This window comes from Macaca nemestrina, chromosome 7 (genome assembly GCF_043159975.1).
Source record: "Macaca nemestrina isolate mMacNem1 chromosome 7, mMacNem.hap1, whole genome shotgun sequence".
Taxonomy (NCBI): domain Eukaryota; kingdom Metazoa; phylum Chordata; class Mammalia; order Primates; family Cercopithecidae; genus Macaca; species Macaca nemestrina.
The window spans coordinates 96,979,955-97,000,096 of NC_092131.1; the positions used below are offsets into that span (position 1 = coordinate 96,979,955).

At 34.6% G+C, this 20,142-nt stretch overlaps 1 protein-coding gene across 3 annotated transcripts in view; it reads right to left on the minus strand.

Moving 5' to 3' along the window:
- LOC105479363 (multiple C2 and transmembrane domain containing 2) overlaps nt 1–20,142 on the minus strand; it is a 262,013-nt gene that overhangs the window by 41,338 nt on the left and 200,533 nt on the right. For all 3 annotated transcript variants that reach the window (XM_011737316.3, XM_071100616.1, XM_011737317.3), the window contains 2 exons: nt 3,311–3,433; nt 623–664 (listed from right to left, as the gene is read on the minus strand). In XM_011737316.3, coding sequence (XP_011735618.2) covers nt 623–664; nt 3,311–3,433 — 165 coding nt within the window. The remainder of the gene's footprint in view (nt 1–622; nt 665–3,310; nt 3,434–20,142) is intronic.

The following is a 20,142-nucleotide window of genomic DNA, read 5'->3' on the forward strand; positions in this document are numbered from 1 at the left end:
ACAAGCCTCCTACATGTTACCATCCCTCGCCCCAGATACCCACAGGTTAAGGAGACTGGAAGTCCATTAAGCTAGTAGCATTTCATTTGGCATTTCACTTGTTTCATTTTATTCCAGAAGGTTTGTCTGAAAGCGTAATGACAACAAAAGCAGCAGATTTGAGAGATTCTCCCAGGAGAAGGAAAAGGACAGATGTACATAGACATATAGCTGAAAACACTGCCAGGAACAGCTGGGAAAATGACAGGCACGGAAGTGGGTGACCACCCCACAGAGTGCAGACATGAGCCGAAAGAAACAGCAATTTCACTTGATTTACTTTTGACTTCCTAGGCTACCTTTTATCTCTGAAGGGGAAGGCTAATCTTGGCTTGCATCCAATAAAAGGCCTCCTATAGTTATGCTTTTTATAACATTTCAATTATTCCTTCTATTTTACCCTTTTCAACGTCACTTTAAAAAATCTTAAAAATGGATATCCTTTTAAAAAGTTACAATAATATTACTATACTGGTAACTCTATAATACAAAAAAAAAGTGGGGGGAGAGAGATTCGACCTGGAGGAATGCTATCTGTTGACAACACTAGTGTATTTTTGTGTTCTTTCTTGAACATACGCACCTTGTCATCTTCATCCTCCTCGTCATCTATGTCTGTGCTCTCCTGAAAGGAAATCCCACAACGTGTTTATAAAAACATCAACTGAAATTAACAAATGCAAATTAGACACATTTTAAAGCTTGCCTACAGACTTTAAGCATTCATATTTTTGAAATGCATTATAACCTCTTAAAAAATAACTCTTTTAAAGTTCAGGGACACTGTGGCAGGACTCTAAACAATAAGCATAATCTACATAAAACTGTTGACTATAAATAAACTATTAGGCCAGTGCCCTTTGAAGGCAGCCAGCTTTAAAAATGCATTGCTGAGTTGTACTTTCTGTAAACAGTGTTGTTCTTATTCTGACAAATGAACCAACTGCTACGTTAAGGCTGAGAATACCATACTCCACTAGTGCTAGGCTCATTGTTATTATAATGACTGCTGTCTCCCTTTGGGGCCATTACTGAAACATTAGACAGTATAGAATGCATTAGTCTGAATATAATCAATCTTAAAAATAAGTTACAGGTTTCACTGTGGCATTATTATTTTGCTCTGGGTTTAGGGTTAGAAGGGGCAGGTGAGGGAAGGAAACTCAAGGCTAAGAGCTGGACTAAAGGGTGCCTGGCTTTAGCTCAGGTGCCACAGCACCAGCTGTACTGCTAATGGGCTTGTTTAATGTAAAAATCTTGGCTATTTAATGGCCAGAGTTTGATCATAGCACCACAATGTTTAAAAACTAATATCTGTTGGTACATAATAAAATAGGGTCAGTAGTTTGGAAAGAAAGCTCAGTATTAGACAACAGGTTCTATTTTCAGCTTGAACACTTGCATTTCTGCTTAACCTTGCAAAGGTCAGGCATGCTGTTCAGATGTCATTGTTCCAATAGTAAAGAGAATTGACAATATCATGCTCTTAAAAAGGAGTAACTCTGAAGTATCCAGAAAATACTCTGCTACATTCCATAAAACCACGGAGCAGTCATCAAGAAATTTCTTCAGGGCCAGTATAGCCCTACCTTCTAGAATTCTCACAAGATGCAGTCAGCAGTTTGTATGGTACTCATGGGTCATCTGGGGAACTAACCTATTCACAATTGGCAGCAAACATGTCTCATGAAAGCCAGTGGATAAACAGGAAGGTAATGAAAACAGGCTATGGGAGGGAAAAAATGCCATATTTAGGAGAAGTCTTTAGCTTGGGACAGGGTTTCAATAGTTTTTGCTTCGTGACTTTAAGCAAATCACTTTATCATATGCACTGTAGTTTCATAAGACATAAAATGAAAATAGTTCTTGCCTCTTTCATAGTTGTGTTATAGAACTAAATTAGGTAATTATTTTCAATGTTTGATAAAGGCTTTATACATACATACTTATGTGCACATAGGTATATTAATATGCACATGTATGCTAGCATATGTACATGCTCACACATACATGCACACATATGCACATACTATAAACACATATACACAGTGGGCACATAAAACCTGCATAAGCATTGTAAAAATATTTGTTGACAACACAGATATTAGAGATGTTTCTTTGCAAAAATTTCCATTATCCATAACTCTGTGAAACCTAGTCCTTAAATGGATCTATTAAAGTCATTCATTTATTAGCTGGTTCTATTTTCTCACTGATATGTGTTCATGCCTATTGCATTAAATAATTAAAACATTAAAATTAAAACATTAAAAATCAAACAGAATAGAATTTTGAAATTGCCTGAAAGTAAATTTTGAAATTTTCCTCTTGCCACAGTACTCATTTTTCCCACTTTCCTTCCTTCCTAAGTGAAACCAGAAACCTCCCTTAAGTCCATTATGAGGACATAAGGAAAAATAAACAAAAACAGTCAGGATTTGATTGACTCTTGGGAAACCAAATGTGAAGTTGATCTATCTAGAAAGGAAATTAATCAAGGACTTTAGATTTTTGTTTAAAAAACTCGGTTCTTGAATCTGGAATGCCTAGATTACATCATTAAAGAAAAAAAAAAGCCTACAAATACAAGTTCCTGGCCACCTAGAGCAGAAAAAGATCTTATAGGGTGCAGTGAGGGGGCCAGGGGCAGGAGAGTCAGAGTGGAAGTGGGATGAGTAGATGCGGAGTGATGTCTTTGAGAAAGGGTCTTGCTTTCTTCAACAAGACAGGAAGTTTGGGAATTTCCAGACAAATGTGGGCACCTGCAAATAGATGGGTCTAAGCCTACCCGCTCTCTGATTGCCCTGGGAGTTGACAAGCCTCTGGGAATCTCCTGAGCCTTCAAGCCAGAGAGAACACTGCATAAGATACCTTCATGGAAAGGCCAGAGTTAGCCCTGCAGAGCTCTCTGCATGCCCAGCAACGGCCCACAGAGGCAGCAAAGGTCTCGTTGGTGATTGAGGAGATTGTTCACAGGAACTCTACAGAGAATCATATGAGCACACAGACATATGCTACCAGCATGGAAATAATAACCATGAACCAGAGGCTCCCCTCAAGCAGGCCAAGACTCAGGAACATAAGATGCCACAGAAAGAAGACTCCAGATTACACATGATAGAAGACCTCCACTGCAAAATGAGTGCATCTGTAGGACTGCCTCACATCTCAAACGAAATGGACTTGGGCCATGATTTGGTGGTGGTGGTAGTTTGTTGTTGTTAACACATTTCTCGGCAGTCAAATGTCAGAACTCCAAATGCTTGCTTACCTGGCTGTCCTGGATGCTGCTGACCTTGCCTTTCACAGGTCTGATGAAATTGTAGACAAACATCAGCAACAATGCCAAAGGGATCATATATAGCTCAAAATTCCAGACAGTGATCAAAAATACCTGATTGAAAGACAAATAAGAACACATGACTGCTTGATAAAACACTAGGGGAGCAATCAAATTCCTACACATTGACATAAGGAGATTCAATTGGGCTATCTCTAGTCACTTTCAGAAACATTTTCAAACAGGTACACACACACAAACACACACACACACAATGATCAACTCAGTTTTAGAACTGGTAGTATAGAAAGAGCTAGTTAGTCACGCTCTGGAATAGACAGATACAGTAGCTTCATACCTGAAAAGCCCATGGATTTTAGTGTGCCAGAATTTATGGAAAGTAGTATGGAAAAAGTCCAAGGTCACAAAGAGGCGGGCCACAGGCCAAATTTGGCCAAAAGTGAGGTTTATTTGAACAGGAGAAAGCCATTACTTTTTCAATTGGCTGCCAATATTGAAAAATCCAAATATTTCAGAGAAAGACTTTGGATTTCCAAACTTTTGTTAAAATCCTTAAAATCTACCAATTTTGAGACTCTATGGACACAAGAAAATGATTGGCTAGCATTGTCTACATCAGAAAAGGTATTCTTTTAGCTGCCCAATTTCTGTCAACCTCTGAAATTTGTGACTCCTCACATAGAAAGGCAAGTGACAATTTCAGACTGAGTCCAACTGCCTATGCTACAATGGTTACTAGAGACATGAATGCAAATGAGATGGTTCTACCTCCAAGAAACACACTAATTAGGATAAATAAGGTGAGAACACCTTTTAATTATGAGGCAGGAGTGAAATCTTGGGTAAATTACTTCAAAATTTGAGTTTTGCTTTCTTTTCAAACTCACAGGGAGTCTAGAAGATGAAATAAGATAATTTGTGGTTATCAGCTGTCTGTAAGTGCTTGAAAAAGTCACTGCTATAACATATCAACTTAGAAAAGGCAAATTACTGCATCTTAAATATGAAATCTTCCTTTCCAAAAGCAATACTGTTTTATTGCTAAAAACTTTTTCTAACATTTAAAAATTTTCTCTTTGTGGCTATCATATATTGCTTTAATATTTTTGGTGCCCATTGTAAATAAAATCACTTCTTCCATTATGTTTTTCAAACTTGTCATTATTTACATATAAAAGCAAATAATTTATATATATGTTTTTAACATTAGCAGCCTTACTGAATATTCTTTATTGTATCAAATAGTTTATTTCATTCCTGTGAGGTTTCTAAGAATATAGTCACATAATCTACAAATAAGGATCCTCTTCTGTTTTCTTTCTTTTATTTTTACCTTTGTTTTTTTCTGCTTGATTTTGTTACTCCTACAAAAAATTGTTAAACTGTTCAGAAGGATATCATTGTTTAATTCTTGGCTTTAATGAAAATACTTCTAGAGTGATAAATCATATCACATTAAGAACACACACACAAACCATTTTTAATACCAGAAAATTTACACATAGGTGATCATTATTCTTTATATCTTTGAAATGTTTTATAAATACTCTTTCATATCTGTTCCAAACCTAATAAAAACATGTTTTAAACAAAAATTTGTCCAGCAATTTTAACAAGGGTATAATTTTTAAAATCAAGAATGGTTGGTAGCTAACTGTTCTTTCAGTATCCTCTGAGATAAGGATGGTTCTATCCTTTTCATTTAAAGACACCAATATGGTGATGTGTTGTATTTGCAATTTCATAATTTGAAGCAATCTTGTATTTCTGGGAGAAACTCCTTCACTGAGGTAAAACCGTGTTGTTGTATTTTATTTTCTAATACTTAAAGATGTTTTGCATAGACACTCATTTTTGTCAACCTTCCTCAGTCCTATTCTTCTCACTTCTAAAGGCAACCTTGTCCTAAATTTGATGTGAATTTTTCCCACCTGAGGGCACCTTAGGTATATATTAGGAATAACAAACAAAATAAAAATGTTCCTATTGTTCTGCAAATATTTTAACCAATAGTATATTTTATAGTTCTTTTCATGGTGTATACATACATCAAGTACATTTATTTTAACTAATATAGTTCCCATTCAAATGAATGCTTTGCAAGTTGTCAACTCTACTCCCTCATCAATGCAAACATGGGCTGAAATAGCGGTTTTATGTAATCAAATATATTAGTATTTTACATGAGGATTTGTGCCTTTAATATTCAGTGTTCTACTTAAGAAATCATATTCTACCTTGAGTTAATACAGCTATTTCCTTGTGTTTTCTTCTAAAAGATAACCGTGTATGATCTTTATTCTGTCTCAATTTTGGTTTTGCTTTAATTTTTTCTTTACCTCAGGCAATTCAATGTCAACTTTTTCCTTATAGCCATCTTTTACAGCTAAATTCCTGTAACGATCCCCATTTTTCTCGTTAACCTACATTGCTACTTCTGTCAATATACCAAGTTCCCACATGAATGTGTCTATTGTTTCTGAGCCCTCTCAATTCTCCATTGATATATTTTCCTATATTTTACCAAGACCACATTTTTAAACTATAATTTAGTAACCATACAATATCTGAGTGGCCAAGTCTCTTATTACACACTCAAAATGATCTTGGATATTTTTTCACCCTTTACTCTTCCACATGTATTTCAGAATTAATTTGTAAATTTCTAAACAACTCAGAAAAATTAAGACTGAGATTGTCTTTATAATTTAAAGATAATTGGTATCTTGATATTGACATTTCATAGTGATTATTTCTCTACATTCAGAACTTCTTTCAGGTATCTCAAAATATTTTATTATTTTCACTGTACTAATTTTCCATGTTTTTTTTAAGTAACTTGGAGTTTAACACTATTATAAACAGCAATGGAACAATTTTAAAGTTTATCATTTAATTGGTTAATGCTGGGTACAGAAATACTAATTTTTATACATTGTTCACTTTCTTTCGGAGCCCTCTTATTAGCTGTAAGAGACTGCAAATACATTCTTTTGTAGATCTGATGTAGAAAATCATATAAACTGTAAATCATGATGATTTTCCTTCACCTTCTTCCATTCTGTACTTTTCTCCTAGTGCTAAACTTTTTTTTTTTTTGATGTGTAAGTGTGAAATTTTTGAAATACTTTTTGGATCAATGAAAAAAATCAAACCACACTGATTTCCTCCAGTGTGACTTGCTCCATCAACTTTCCTTTATTTAAAATTTTATAATATCAAATATATAATCTTTTCCTATATTTTTCTATCTTTTCAAATGTTTCTTTTTTTATAAAATAAAACATAGCAAAAAGTAGAGCCAACAGTAATTTCTTTATTAGGTAAAGCTAGAAATTTTCCTATTTGTTACCTATTTCCCTTTCCCTATTAAATTTTTTTGGGAATTGAGGGTTTTAACTATATACTAAATGGTGGTTGTTTCTAAATGCCTGTCTACTGGGTAAATGGACTTTATTATTATTTTAAATTGCTAAATGTAACTTCAAGTAAAAAGAGGCTGACATAAAGCTATGGAGAAAAATCAGGACACATCATTTTAAATTTGCTTTCTTCATTTTAAAACTAAATATGTCTTTGAAAAAATTACTTGAACAGCTACCAGTATTAAGGAGATGGTTGTTTTAGGTAAACACCTAATTTGCCATAGCATTTGCCTCTATCAGGAATACTTAAGCAATCCTAGAAATGTTTTACAACAAAAATTGAGTTATATTTAAATATCACATTCAAATAACCTAAAACACTTTTAGAGTGAGACCTTAGTGCCTTTAGATATATTTTTTAAATCAATGCATAATTCCCATTTCTGTAGTAAAGAACTGATTTCCTAACAAACATATCTTTCAGGAAAAGCAAATATAAACCCTAGAAAAATATTTTATTTTAGAAAAAAGCGTAATTATCTGAGCATCTTCAAAGAAAGAAAGAGAGTTGTAACTTTGAAAGAAGGGATCAGATCTGCATGGAATTAATTAAAAATGTTTGTATCTTTGATCCAAGAGCAGCTGCAGTCACTCTGATAGTACCAGTTATATAAAACTCCAATGAAAATTTGACCATTACTTCTGAATGGAGGAAACAGGAATGCACTCAAGGACAACCAAGACCACTGGAGAGTGCAGAGGTACACTGAAAGGAGAGTGTAAGCAAAGGTTAACCCCAAATTCAGTATGTGAATGCCGCTAAAGTTGCTGGCATACATGCAGAGCACACTCAAAGCAGTCTAAGATCAAAGCTATCACCATAAGACATGTGATAAAGTTTGCATTTTGAGTCTAATAAAATTAAATGCCTTCCTTTTAAAAAAAAAAAAAAAGTTGTTTAGAAGAATGTAGCAGAATTTAGAGTCTCCACAACATAGAACTGCTGATATCTAAGATACAATTCAAACACCACTCAACATACAAAGAGTCAAGAAAATGGAAACTATTTTCCAGCAAGAGACAATCAAAAGATACCAACTCTAAGGTGAACTTTATGTTGAAATTATCAGAAATGAACTTTAAAACACCTATAAAAATCATGCTCAGTGAGGCAATGGAAAATAAACTCACCATGGGTAAAACAGTAAATATAAGCATAAAATGGAAACATTAAAAAATAATTGCTCAACTAAAAAATACAACATTAAACATTTTAAAAATCAATGGATATTTTTAGTAGCAAAATTAAGAATGAAAAAGTCAGTGACTATAAAGATATCAAGAGAAATCATCAAATATAAAAGACAGAAAATAATAGAAAAAAATTAATAGAAGGTCTGGAGACCGTCAAAATTTCAAAAATTCTAACACGGGTATTTGGAATTTCAGAAAAAAAGAATGGGTAGAAAAATATTTAAAGAAGAATTGGCTGAATACTTTTCAAATCTAGGAAAAGACAAAATGTACAGATTAAAGAAGTCCAGAGGACCTCAAGAGGAGTAAATTTAAAGAAATCCAGCTTTGGGGATAAATAGCATCACCATATTTCTGGAAAATAAAGATAATAAGAAAATGTTGATAAAAACTAGAGAGAAATGACATTATCATAAACACAACAATTTGAATCACCATAGATTTGTCATCAGAACCCACGGAGGCAAGGGGATAATACAATAGCATTTTTAAAGTACAAAACGAAAACAAAACCAAACACTTTAGACTCGGAATTCTATATCCAGTAAAAATATCCTATAAGAATGAAACTTAAAGATTTAGATATGAGAAAATTAAAAGAATTTTTTATCAGTAGATATCTGCACATCACTAAATACTAAAGGAATTCTTCAAGGTGAGGAAAAAATGATACCAGATGGAAATGCAAACTTCAGGAAGAAATAAGTATCAGAAGTGGTAGATACATAAGTAAATAGAAAATATTATTTCTTTTATTTTTCAGAATGTTTATAAATGGTTAAAGCAAAGCTTATAACATTATCCTGGTGAGGTATATAATGTATTTAGGTGTGAAACACAGGGAAACTAATATAAACGAGGTTAGAGGTAGATGGACATTTAGACTTAGATGACATGTAATGCTTCTATGTTTTAGATGAAGTTATACAATATTAATCTTAAATTGACTGTGAAAAGTTAAGGGGAAAATATACACACATACACCTTAATACTCAGAGCAACTACATAAAAAAGGCAGGGAGGAATAAATCGTAAAAGTAAACAGATAAATGGAAATCTAAAAGTCAAAAGAAGAGAAACAGAGTAAGAAAGAGGTAAATATAAAATAATTAAAATCCAACAATACAAAAAATACATTAAATATTAATGAAATAAAACACTATAAACAAAAAAGACAGAGATAAAATACAATGAATAACTGTGGCAAAAAAAAAAAAAAACAAAAACAAAAACAAAGGAAAAAATGGTAAAATACAACCTAATAGAACTGAACAATATATAAGTTGAATTATTTATCGAAAATGTCTGCGCTAAGAAAAATTTAGGGGCAAATGGTTTCACTGTTGAATTCTACTCAACATTGAGAAAAGAAAGAGTATCACTTTGGAAAGAATACTTACCAACTATTTTATGAGGCCAGTATTACCCTAATATCAAAATCTGACAAAACTGTTACAAAGAAATAAAAATACAGACAAATGACCAAATATGAATTTAGATGCAAAAATCTTCAAGAAAATAGTAGTCAATTAAATCAAGAAATATATGAAACTAAATTATAACCAAGTAGAATATGTTCCAAGAATGAAAAATTGATATCATATTCAAAAATCAATGTAATTCACAATATTGACAGAATAAAGGAGAACAGGTATGTGATTATTTCAACAGATACAGAAAAAGCTTTTGACAAAAATTCAACACCCTTCTACTCTTAACAAATAATAATTGGAAGGAATTTCGTCAATTTGTTCAAGGACATCTGTAAAAATTTTGTAGCTACCATATTTGATCATACTTGGCAGGGGTTTACTGTACATAAATTGTACCTTGAGAAGTTGATTAAAAAGACAAATACAAGTTAAAAAAGAAATGACTCATGCATGCAACCACATGAATCTTAAAAACACATGAGTGGTAAAAGCCTTCTACAAAATAGTACCTACTGTTTGATTCCATTTATATCAAGTTCTAGAACAGACAAAATTATTTTACAATGGGGAAACTTGCATGCACCCCTTAAATTAGAAATTAGGCAAGCATGTCTGCTTTCGCTACTTCTATTCGGTATTTAATGGAATGTGTTAGCCATTACAATAAAGTCAAACAATGAAACAAAAGGCGTAAATGTAAGAAAAAAGGTACAACTTTTTTTAGCAGATGACATAATTTTTTAAAAGTAGAAAATCCTAAGGAATCTACAAAGCAAATCCTAGAAATCACAATTAAATTCAGCAAAGTCCATGATACAAAATTATTATTAAAATATCAAAATCATTTTTAGATATTAATACTAGCAGCAAAACATTAAAAAATGAAATTTTAAAATTTCCATTTATAGTAGCACCACAAAAGCAACACAGTATTTTGGAATAAAATTTATAAAACATGAGCAAGATATCCTCACTGGAAACTATGAAATATTGTTGAGAAACATTACAGAATACGTAAATAAGAAAATAAATATGCCTAGTTCACGGAGTGGAAGATTTGGTATTGTTAAGGTGGCAGTTATTCACAAATTGACCTACCGATTCAAGCAATCCTTATTTTATAGAAATGGACAACCTGATTCTAAACACTAAATGAAAATGCAGGCCGGGCATGGTGGCTCATGTCTGTAACCCTAGCACTTTGGGAGACCAACACAGGTGGATCACCTGAGGTCAAGAGTTCAGGACCAGCTTGGCCAACATGGTGAAACCCTGTCTCTACTCAAAATAGAAAAATTAGCCAGGTTTGGTGGCACATGACTGTAATCCCAGCTACTCGGGGGGCTGAGGCAGGAGAATCACTTGAATCCAGGAAGCGGGGGCTGCAGTGAGCTGAGATTGCACCACTTCACCCCAGCCTGGGTGAAAGAGCGAAACTCCGTCTCAAGAAAAAAAAAAAAAAAGGAAGAAAGAAAAAGAAAATGCAAATGACATACAATAGTCAAAACAATTTTACCAAATAACACACTAGCTGACTTCACAAGTTATTATGAAGCTGTAGCAAAAATAGAAGTAGTGCTGGTGAAAAGACAGACTTACACATCAATGGAATAGAAGACAGAGTCCAGAAATAGATCCACATAAAAGTGGTTGATTTTTAAGAAAGTTGCCAATGTAATTCAATGGAAAATAATTGGATTTTTTTTAAACAGTGGCACTAGAAAAACCGGATATAAGTATGGGGAAAAAATCACCTACTCTTACCACATAACATACCAAATTTAACTCTAAATGGATTATACATCTAAATGTAAATTCTAAAATTTTAAGACTTCTAAGAAAAAAGGATAGGAGAAAAACTTGCCATCTTAGAGTGGGCAAAGATTTCTTAGGACACAAAAAATATGAAGAGTAACATAAAAATAGAAAAAAAAAATAGGCTGGGAGTGGTGGCTCACCCCTATAATCTCAGCACTTTGTGAGGCCAAACTGGGAGGTCTGTTTGAGGCCAGGAGTTTGAGACCAGCCTGGGCAACATTACAAAAATGAGCTGGGTATGATGGCATGTGCCTGTAAGTCTCAGTTACTCAGGAGGCTGAGGCAAAGAAATCACTCAAGCCCAGAGGCTACAGGCTGCAGTGACCCATGATTGCACCATCGTATTCCAGCCTGGGTAACAGAGTCAGACAGCAACCCCCCCACCACACACACACACACACACACACACACACACACACACACACACAGACTTCATCAAAATATACTCCCCTTTTGCTCTTTGGAAGGAAAGGAAAGGGCAAATCACAAAATGAAGAAAATATTTTCACTACATATACTGAAAGGGAACTTGTTTCCAGAAGACAAAAAAATTCTTACAATTTAATAAGATGACTCAATATAAATGGGCAAAATATTTGACCAAATCCTTCAAACACAAAAAGCCATATGAATACCTACAAACACATAGGAAGATATCCAACATGATTATGCATTAGGAAATCACAAATTAAAACCACTACAAAATCTGATTTCACATGTATTAGAAGGGCTAAAATTTAAAGCATTGGAAATATAAAGTGTTGACAAAAATGTGGAACAACTGCAGCTCTCACACATCCTTGGTAAAAACACAAAATGGTACATCCAATTTGAAAAACTGTATGGCAGTTTCTCAAAACATTGAACATATATTTATCATAATACAGCTTTTCTACTTCTGTATAATATGTCTCACAAAAGTCTTGTCCACAAATGTTCATAGCACAGCAGCATTATTCTAAATAACCAAACTGGAAATGGCCCAAATGTCAACCAAAAAGTGAATATATCCATACGGTAGAACAATACTCAGAAACACAACAGAAAAATCACGTATGTTAGGACCGTTGCTTGAAGCTTGGTTTCTCTGGCACCAAGGAAACTTCTTACTCTACCATGCATGTCTTCCCAGTATGTTCCATGACACAGGTGCAGAGGTGACCAGAAAGTGTAATTTCAAAATACTGCCTTAAATTTTCAGCTGCAAATATTTCTTCACTTTGTATCCTAAAATTTATCTGCAATAGTTTTTATGAAAATATATACATGCTAAATCTCAGATAGGAGAAAGTGACTCTGAAAAGATTATTTTTTTTCTGAGGAAAACCCTAAAGATCAAAATACCTTCAAGAGTCTGTAGCTCCAAGCTAGCTGTGACTGAAGAACTTAGCTAGCATTGCCATAGACACTTGAACAAATCTAACAAATCCTCTATGTATTGTTTCTTTAACGAGAAGGATGTTATCTCATGTCACAAAAATTTTAAAAGAACAAATCAGGTTATGTCTATCAGGTTTCATGATGAAGTGGTGATGAAGTGGTCTGTAACCAATTAAGTAATCAACCAAGCTATTAACTATCTTCTAAACATTCAAGAGAATGCCTCTACTAAAAAGTAGTTAACTTCAGATACCAAGTTCAATGAATGACAGGGCTGTTCCCCTAAATACTCTGGGATCTCATTTGAAATTATCTTAAGATTCTGTCCTTTTGTCCTTCAAGAGTGAATTTGAGATTAGGAAACAGCCAAATTACAAGAAGCCGAGTCTCTGAATAATTCTCAAAAACACTGCTTTTGTTGAAACAAAGCAAAATATGATTATAGAGATTAGAGTGTGCATCTTATGGCTTACACACTGTCCATGAAAATAGTGTTTTAAAAAACTGAAAAATGAAATCAAGAGCCTCATTTGAATAAATATATTTCATTATGGTTGTTCACACAAAATCATGGGTTGTTTTATACTTCTATTTTGTAAATAGCTAGGCATGCCACAGACATTTGGGAATCTAGCCAACATGGCCATTATATAGCATAGAACTTTGACCCAAAATTGGTCAAAGTAACCAGGTAATCTTAAATTGCTCTTCTGTTTTGTAGTCACCTAAGATGACATAAGTACATTAAGTATGTAATAATAAAATTAAGTGTTCTTTTGTGGTAGAAAATCATAAGAGAACTCTATATGTTCTCTATATTTGCCATCATATAAATTAAGTTTCAGCTAATGAAAAATCTACTTTCTGTTATGTTACCCATTCCTACACCACAAAACAAATATAAGAAAAAGAATAGATGGACCCAACATCCACCTTCCTTCCCACCGACCCAAACTCTCCAACCTTACTAAACTCCTGGGTTAAAATTGAAACAAGAACAACATCCCAGGAAGTCCAAGGAAGGGCTAGTTGATTTCTTCTGGTGTAAGGTACTGCTAATTCAAAATCTAATGATTCTGTATGAATACTTAAAAGGGTTAGAAGCTGGTTCATCTGAAAAGTACTGAAGAAGGTTCTAAATTTCTTTTAAAAACCACGGGAGTGGTCCTTCAGACAAGAAAATAAGAAAGGGCAGCAAACAGACACAGATACTCTTCAGAATATTTTGTACATCAAATCATTTGTCATAATAAAGATAAAATCTAGATATTTGGAACAGTATATCTTTAAATAATCATACAATATTTATGAAAAATCATCCTATTGTACAGGGCATAATTTAGAGGGGGAAATCACATAAGTAAGATTATTTTAGTATAAACATATTGGGTAAAGGTGAAACAAAGCTGTGTTAATTCTGTTCAAAAAAAATCCAGGGTTAAATTTTTAAAAAATTTTAATTTGACCAGGTACACATTCATTTCTAAGGTAACAGATCAAGCCCCTTCTCAAGAAGTTGTAACTGCCTTTTTTTTGTTAAAGCAGGAAAAACATGTCTTACATATCATTATACCAAAGCAAAACAACAACAAAACACGACTAGGTGTTATCATGTGCATCGAACTGATTAAAATATTCCATTTTTCCCTAGCCAACATTAAGACATCCAGACCTCATAATTTAACAGTTAAGACCTTTCATTAACTGGCTCAGACTTGGTTGTACATAATAATCCAACTGCACCATACATTCTAGGTTCCTAATCACACTGCACCATTTGCAAACCCTAAGATATAAAACGATGTTCAGGACTTTGCTTTTGAACATACACCTTTCTCTAATTTAGAAAGCTATTTTCTCAACTGCTTGACTATTTCTTCACTTATAATGTTCTATCCCTGGACCATACAAACTAAACTCATCTTCCTGTCACTACTTTATTTCCTGGATAAATTTATTACTCATTTTTTCTTCAGTACTGATTTGTTAAACACCTACATTGACTTAGACACAAGAATAAACAAAAACAAACTAAAAGCAGCCTTTATGTAGCTTACATTGTATATGAGGGTTGAAGATGAGATAGAAAAATAAACTATGTATATATATCAGGCGGTAAAAGATCCACCATGAGAAAACAAAACAAAGAAAAGGAAGGGAAGGAATATCAGGCAGTGGGGTTGGGTTTGCAATTACAGGTAAGGTAATTAGGGAAGACATCACTGAGAGGGCAATAAGTGAGCAAAGACCTTGGAGGAGGTGTGGGTATCTAGGTGAATAATGTTTCCAGGCAGAAGAAATAGCAAACGCAAAGGCCCAAAATTGGGAGTATGCCTTCTTCCAGTGTTTTGTTTATTTTATTTTTTAGTTTTGAGATGGAGTCTCGCTCTGTCACCCAGGCTGGAGTGCAGAAGCATGACCTCAGCTCACTCACTGCAATCTCCACCTCCCAGGTTCCAGTGATTCTCCTGCCTCAGCCTCCAAAGTAGCTGCAATTAAAGGTGCCCACCACCATGCTTGGCCAATTTTTTTTTTTCATATTTTTAGTAGAGACTGGTTTTCACTATGTTGGCCAGGCTGATTTCGAACTCCTGACCTCAACTTATCCTCCCACCTCGACCTCCCAAAGTGTTAGGATTACAGGCATGAGCATAATCCTCCAGTGTGTGTGTGTGTGTGTGTGTGTGTGTGTGTGTGTGTGTTTGTGTTTTTTAAAAAAGGCAGCATGGACTCCTTGTGTCTGAAACAAAGTGAGCAAGAAGATTGGAAAGAGAAGTGTGGAAGGAACAGGAGTTGGCCACAAGGGGCCTGGTTGATGGCTGTAAGGTCCTTGCCTTTTATTCTAAGGGATTTGTTAGGCTGGCAAGAGGGCAGGAAGCAGAATAACATAATTTGACTCATATTTAAGAAGAATCACTGTGGTTGCATAATGAGAACAAATCATGAAGAGACAACACGTATTTCACGATTGAAAAGACCAGGTTAGAGTTAATTGTGTCCTATAATTAAGGTGATGGCAGTGGAATTAGTGGGAAGTGACCATGTTTTGACTAGTTAGAAACTAGGGACAGAGGAGTTGCAAACAGTTTAGATGAGAAGATAAAAAGGGAATGATTGAGAATGATTCCAAGATTAAGAGCTTGAAAAACTTGGATGAATGGATTTGTCCATGCAATGAGACAAAGTCTGTAGGAAGAGCAGGTTTGGGGAGGGGAGTAAGAGTTGCCCATTGGATGTCCATGTGGAGACACAGAGTAAACCTTAGATACATGGTTTGGAATTCAGGGTAGAGGTTATGGTTAGACACATAAATTTGTGGATTATCAGACTCCAGATGGCATTTAAAGATATCAGACTGGATAATCTTAGCAAGAAAGCAACTAGAAAGAAATGGCCCAGAATTGATTTCGACAAAAGTCCAAATTTAGAGTTTGAAAAGACAGGGGGTCAGAAAAAGAGCCTGAGGAAATGCCAGAAAAAGAGACAAAGAGATACATTAGGAGATGGCTGTATTCTTGAAAATAGATAAAGTATTTTAAAGAGGACGGACACAATATACTTACAAGTAAGATACTGAGATATGGTCATTGGTGACTTGAAATGAGCAGTTTAGTAAAATGATGAGGCAAATATTAGACAAGAGTGAGTTTAAGAGAATGGGGAAAATTGTAGACAGGAGACATAACTCTTTGAAAGGGTTTATTACAATGAAGAGCAGAGAAATAGGGTGATAGCTAGAAGGGACTGTAGCAATAAATGAGGAGAGAGAGAGAAATAAAATTATGAGGCAGGAGATGGGAAATAACAGTTGGAGCACTACTTTTGAATCAGTGTTAAGGGTGGAATCCACTGTAAAATGGAGGGTTGGTCTTGGCAACAATTCAGGTCATCCATAGCTACAGAAGGAAAAGCAGATGACACAGGCATAGATGTTGGTAGGGGGACAGCAGTAGAGGGGCACTTAGATGTTGGTAGAGGGTAGCAGTAGAGGGGCACTTATGTCAATCATGGTCATTCTGTGAGAGTGAGGATAAGCAAAAGAACTATTAAAAGTTCAAGGCAGAAGAGAAATTATGAAATAGTCTAAAGAGTGAATAGTCTAGAAGAGTAAAAAGGAGAGTAGATTATAGAAGTGTAATGGAATTGTCAGGATGTACGAAATACGTGGTTTTTTTGGGCGGGGGAGGGGGGGAACCAAGCTTACTTGAGGTTCTGGTAATCAAGTCTAATGAAAGTAGAGAAGGCAAGGAAATTATTTTAAAGATAGACTATGTGATCTGAGATATTGGTGAGGAATGGTATAAAGGAGAGAAAATAAAATGTAAACACAGTGGGTACACTAACAGATTAAAAGGAGCAGAACAGAAAATTAGTGAACTGAGAGATAATTCCAAAGAAATTGAGGACACAGACCATAGAAGCAAGGTTATAGATATACAGGTGAGGTTAAGACACACGGAAGGTAGAAATGAGAAGGTCTGATAGGTGTCTGGGGTAGAGAGAGGGGTTAAACAGAGAATGGAGAAGAAGCAATATATAAAGAAAAAATGCCTGAGGATTTTCCAGAAATGCTGAAAGATTAATATAGGAAACCCCCTTCCCCTAAAAATTCCTTGTCAGGATAAATTAAGAATGATCTATATCTAAAACTATCATAGTAGAACTGAAAAAACAACTGGGAAACGAGGAACACTTAAAAGCAGCTAGAGAAAAAATAGTTCAACTACAAAGGAAAAGTAATTTGAGTGACTTTATTCCTCAAGGCAACAGGGAAAGCAAGACGACAGCAGAATAATTTAACATATATATTCTTTCAGTCTTTCAATTTAGAATCCTGTATGTCACAAATTATCTGTAAAGGAGAGTAAAGCAGAGACATTTTCAGAAAAACATGAGCTAGGAGTGCTTCTCACCAAAAGACCCACATGAACTTAAATATCAAAGATATACTTGAAACAGAAGGACAACTGCCCCAAATATAAAGGCAAAATGCAAAAATGTATGGTGCTGAAAAACAATGGTAAATGTGTATACCAGTGTAAATAAACACTGACTTACAAAAGTGAAGTATAATTTGTAATGAGACTGTCCAGAATTTAAATAGGGTAAAGCAAAAGCCTACAAATTGGGAGAGGTATGGTTTGATTTAAATAATTCCGATACTGTTGTTGTTAAGCTGGCATGTTAAGTACAAGATAAACTTCAGCTTTTCAGTATGGAGAAAATTTTTCTCAATATTCCTTTTAAAAAAAAAAGCTGTGAAAACTGCTTAATATACACAAACCAACAATTTGAAGATATCTGAGAATAATCAAGGCTTCTAGGACCTGAGGAGACAGGATCAAAAACAAATACACTCCCTTAGTTTGCTATTGCTTCATCTCTTTCGGGGTTGGTTTCATTCCTATTTGTTTGTTTCCTTGTTGATATGGTTTGGCTCTGTGTCCCCACCCAAATCTCATGTCCAATTGTGATCCCCACGTGTCAGGGGAGGGGCCTGGTAGGAGTTGATTAAATCATGTGGGTGAACCTCCCAGTTGCTGTTCTCATGACAGTGAGTTCTCATGAGATCTGGTTGTTAGAAATTGTGTGGCACTTTTCTCTTCCTTGCTGTGTCTCTCCAGCCCCACCATGGTAAGACATGTTGCTTCCCCTTTGCCTTCCAGCATGATTGTAAGTTTCCTGGGGCCTCCCAGTCATGCTTCCTGTTAAGTCTGCAGAGGCGTGAGTTCATTAAACCTCTTGTCTTCATAAATCACCCAGTCTCAGGTATGTCTTCATGTCAGCGAGAGAATGGACGAATACACTTGTTTTTGTCAATTCCCTGTGCAGGACACAGCAATCAACAGAGTACAAAGTACTAACCTAGAGTTTGCTTCAATCATAAAAATCTGGGGAGGCAAAAATGGAGTGCATGCATGGTAACTGCAGCAGCTAGGACTTAAAAAACAAAAATAAAGAGGATAAAAAAAGAAAAGCAGAGAGTCAAGCTAGACAGTCTACATTCATTTCTCCTCAAAACAGTTACTAATTCTTAAGCCATGCATGCTTAGGATGAAGGTTGAGACCAAGCAGAAAGTAGCTGCTAAAATCTTCTGGCAATGTCAAAGGGTTGAGAGACAAAATTAGAGGTGAGGGACTATTTAAAAAGAAGGGCCCTAGTAAATACTGTATAGTTTTGTTGAGAATCCTAAATGACTACATACTAGGCATGGGGTAAAACTAGAAATAGACAAATCCTTAAGATGCCTGGAATCCTACCTTGGATCATCTCCATCTATGATGGGATCAGAGTGACTTGCTATATTCTAAATGCCTACTCTATATATTCTCTGGTAGAAGATAACATAGTCCACGCCCCCCTTTAAAATGTTCTAATAAAAATAATCAGGTATAGACAGAAGGAAAAAACAATGACCAAAAATCAAAAGAAAAATGATAACCAGAATAAATGGGTGATTTAGATATTAGAGTTATAGGATATGGATTTTAAAATAATTATAATCCATATGTTCATGGAAACTGGTGAAAACAATACCAGCAGAGAATTGAGATCTGTAAGAGTCAAATGAGCACCTAGAACTTCATAAACAAAATGAAGAGCTCAATAAATGAATTTAATAGAGGAACAGATAAAGCAAAAGAGAGAATTTGTGATTTGGAGTAGGGAATTAAATTAATAATTTGGAGTATTAGTAGAAAATATCTACACTTCAAGTAGAGATAGATATGGTAAAACTAGAAATAGAATAAGAAGAAGTATGGCAGACTAAGAAAGGTTTACTTTATATGTAAAAATTTGACATCCAGAAAGAGAAAGAGAGACTAGGAAAAAGCTATAAGTGATACTGGATGAGAATCTTCCAAAATTTATAAAAGACATGAAGTCATAAAGTTAAGGAATGCCAAATAGGATGACTAAAGAAACACACACATATTCTCTCTCTCCTCTCTCTCTCTCTCTCTCTCTCTCTCTCTCTCTCTCTCTCTCTCTCTGGCATATCAGAGTAAAACTGAAAATAATCAATCATCAAGAGCAAGTTTGAAAGGCAGGCACAGGAGTAAAAAAGACACATTGCCTTCCATGGAGCAATAATGAAATTGACAATTGACATGTCCAAAAAATAGTAATAGCCAGAAGAAAAAAAAATGAAAAGTTTGTATAAGATTTACCTAATCCATTAATGTTTGGTAAAACTTGCCTCTAAAGTTGCCTGAGCCTTAGGTTTAGCTTTCTGGGATGACATCAAATTATGGATTCAATTATTTAATGGGTTTAGTACTATTTAAGTCTCTTTTGCAACTTTGATAAGTTGTATAAGCTTTATTTATTTCATGTAGTTTCAACATTTTAAGTTTAAAATTGGTCATAATATCCTGTTATGTTTAATCTCTGCTTCATCTGAATAATCTCCCCTTCCAATGCCTGTTTGTGTCTTTTCTCTTTGTACATTGAAAACTCTGAGAAAAGAATAATCAGTTCTCTAAGTGTTTCAAAAAGATAACGTTTAATTTTGTTTTTTCTGTTGATTTTACACATGATTTTTGTTCT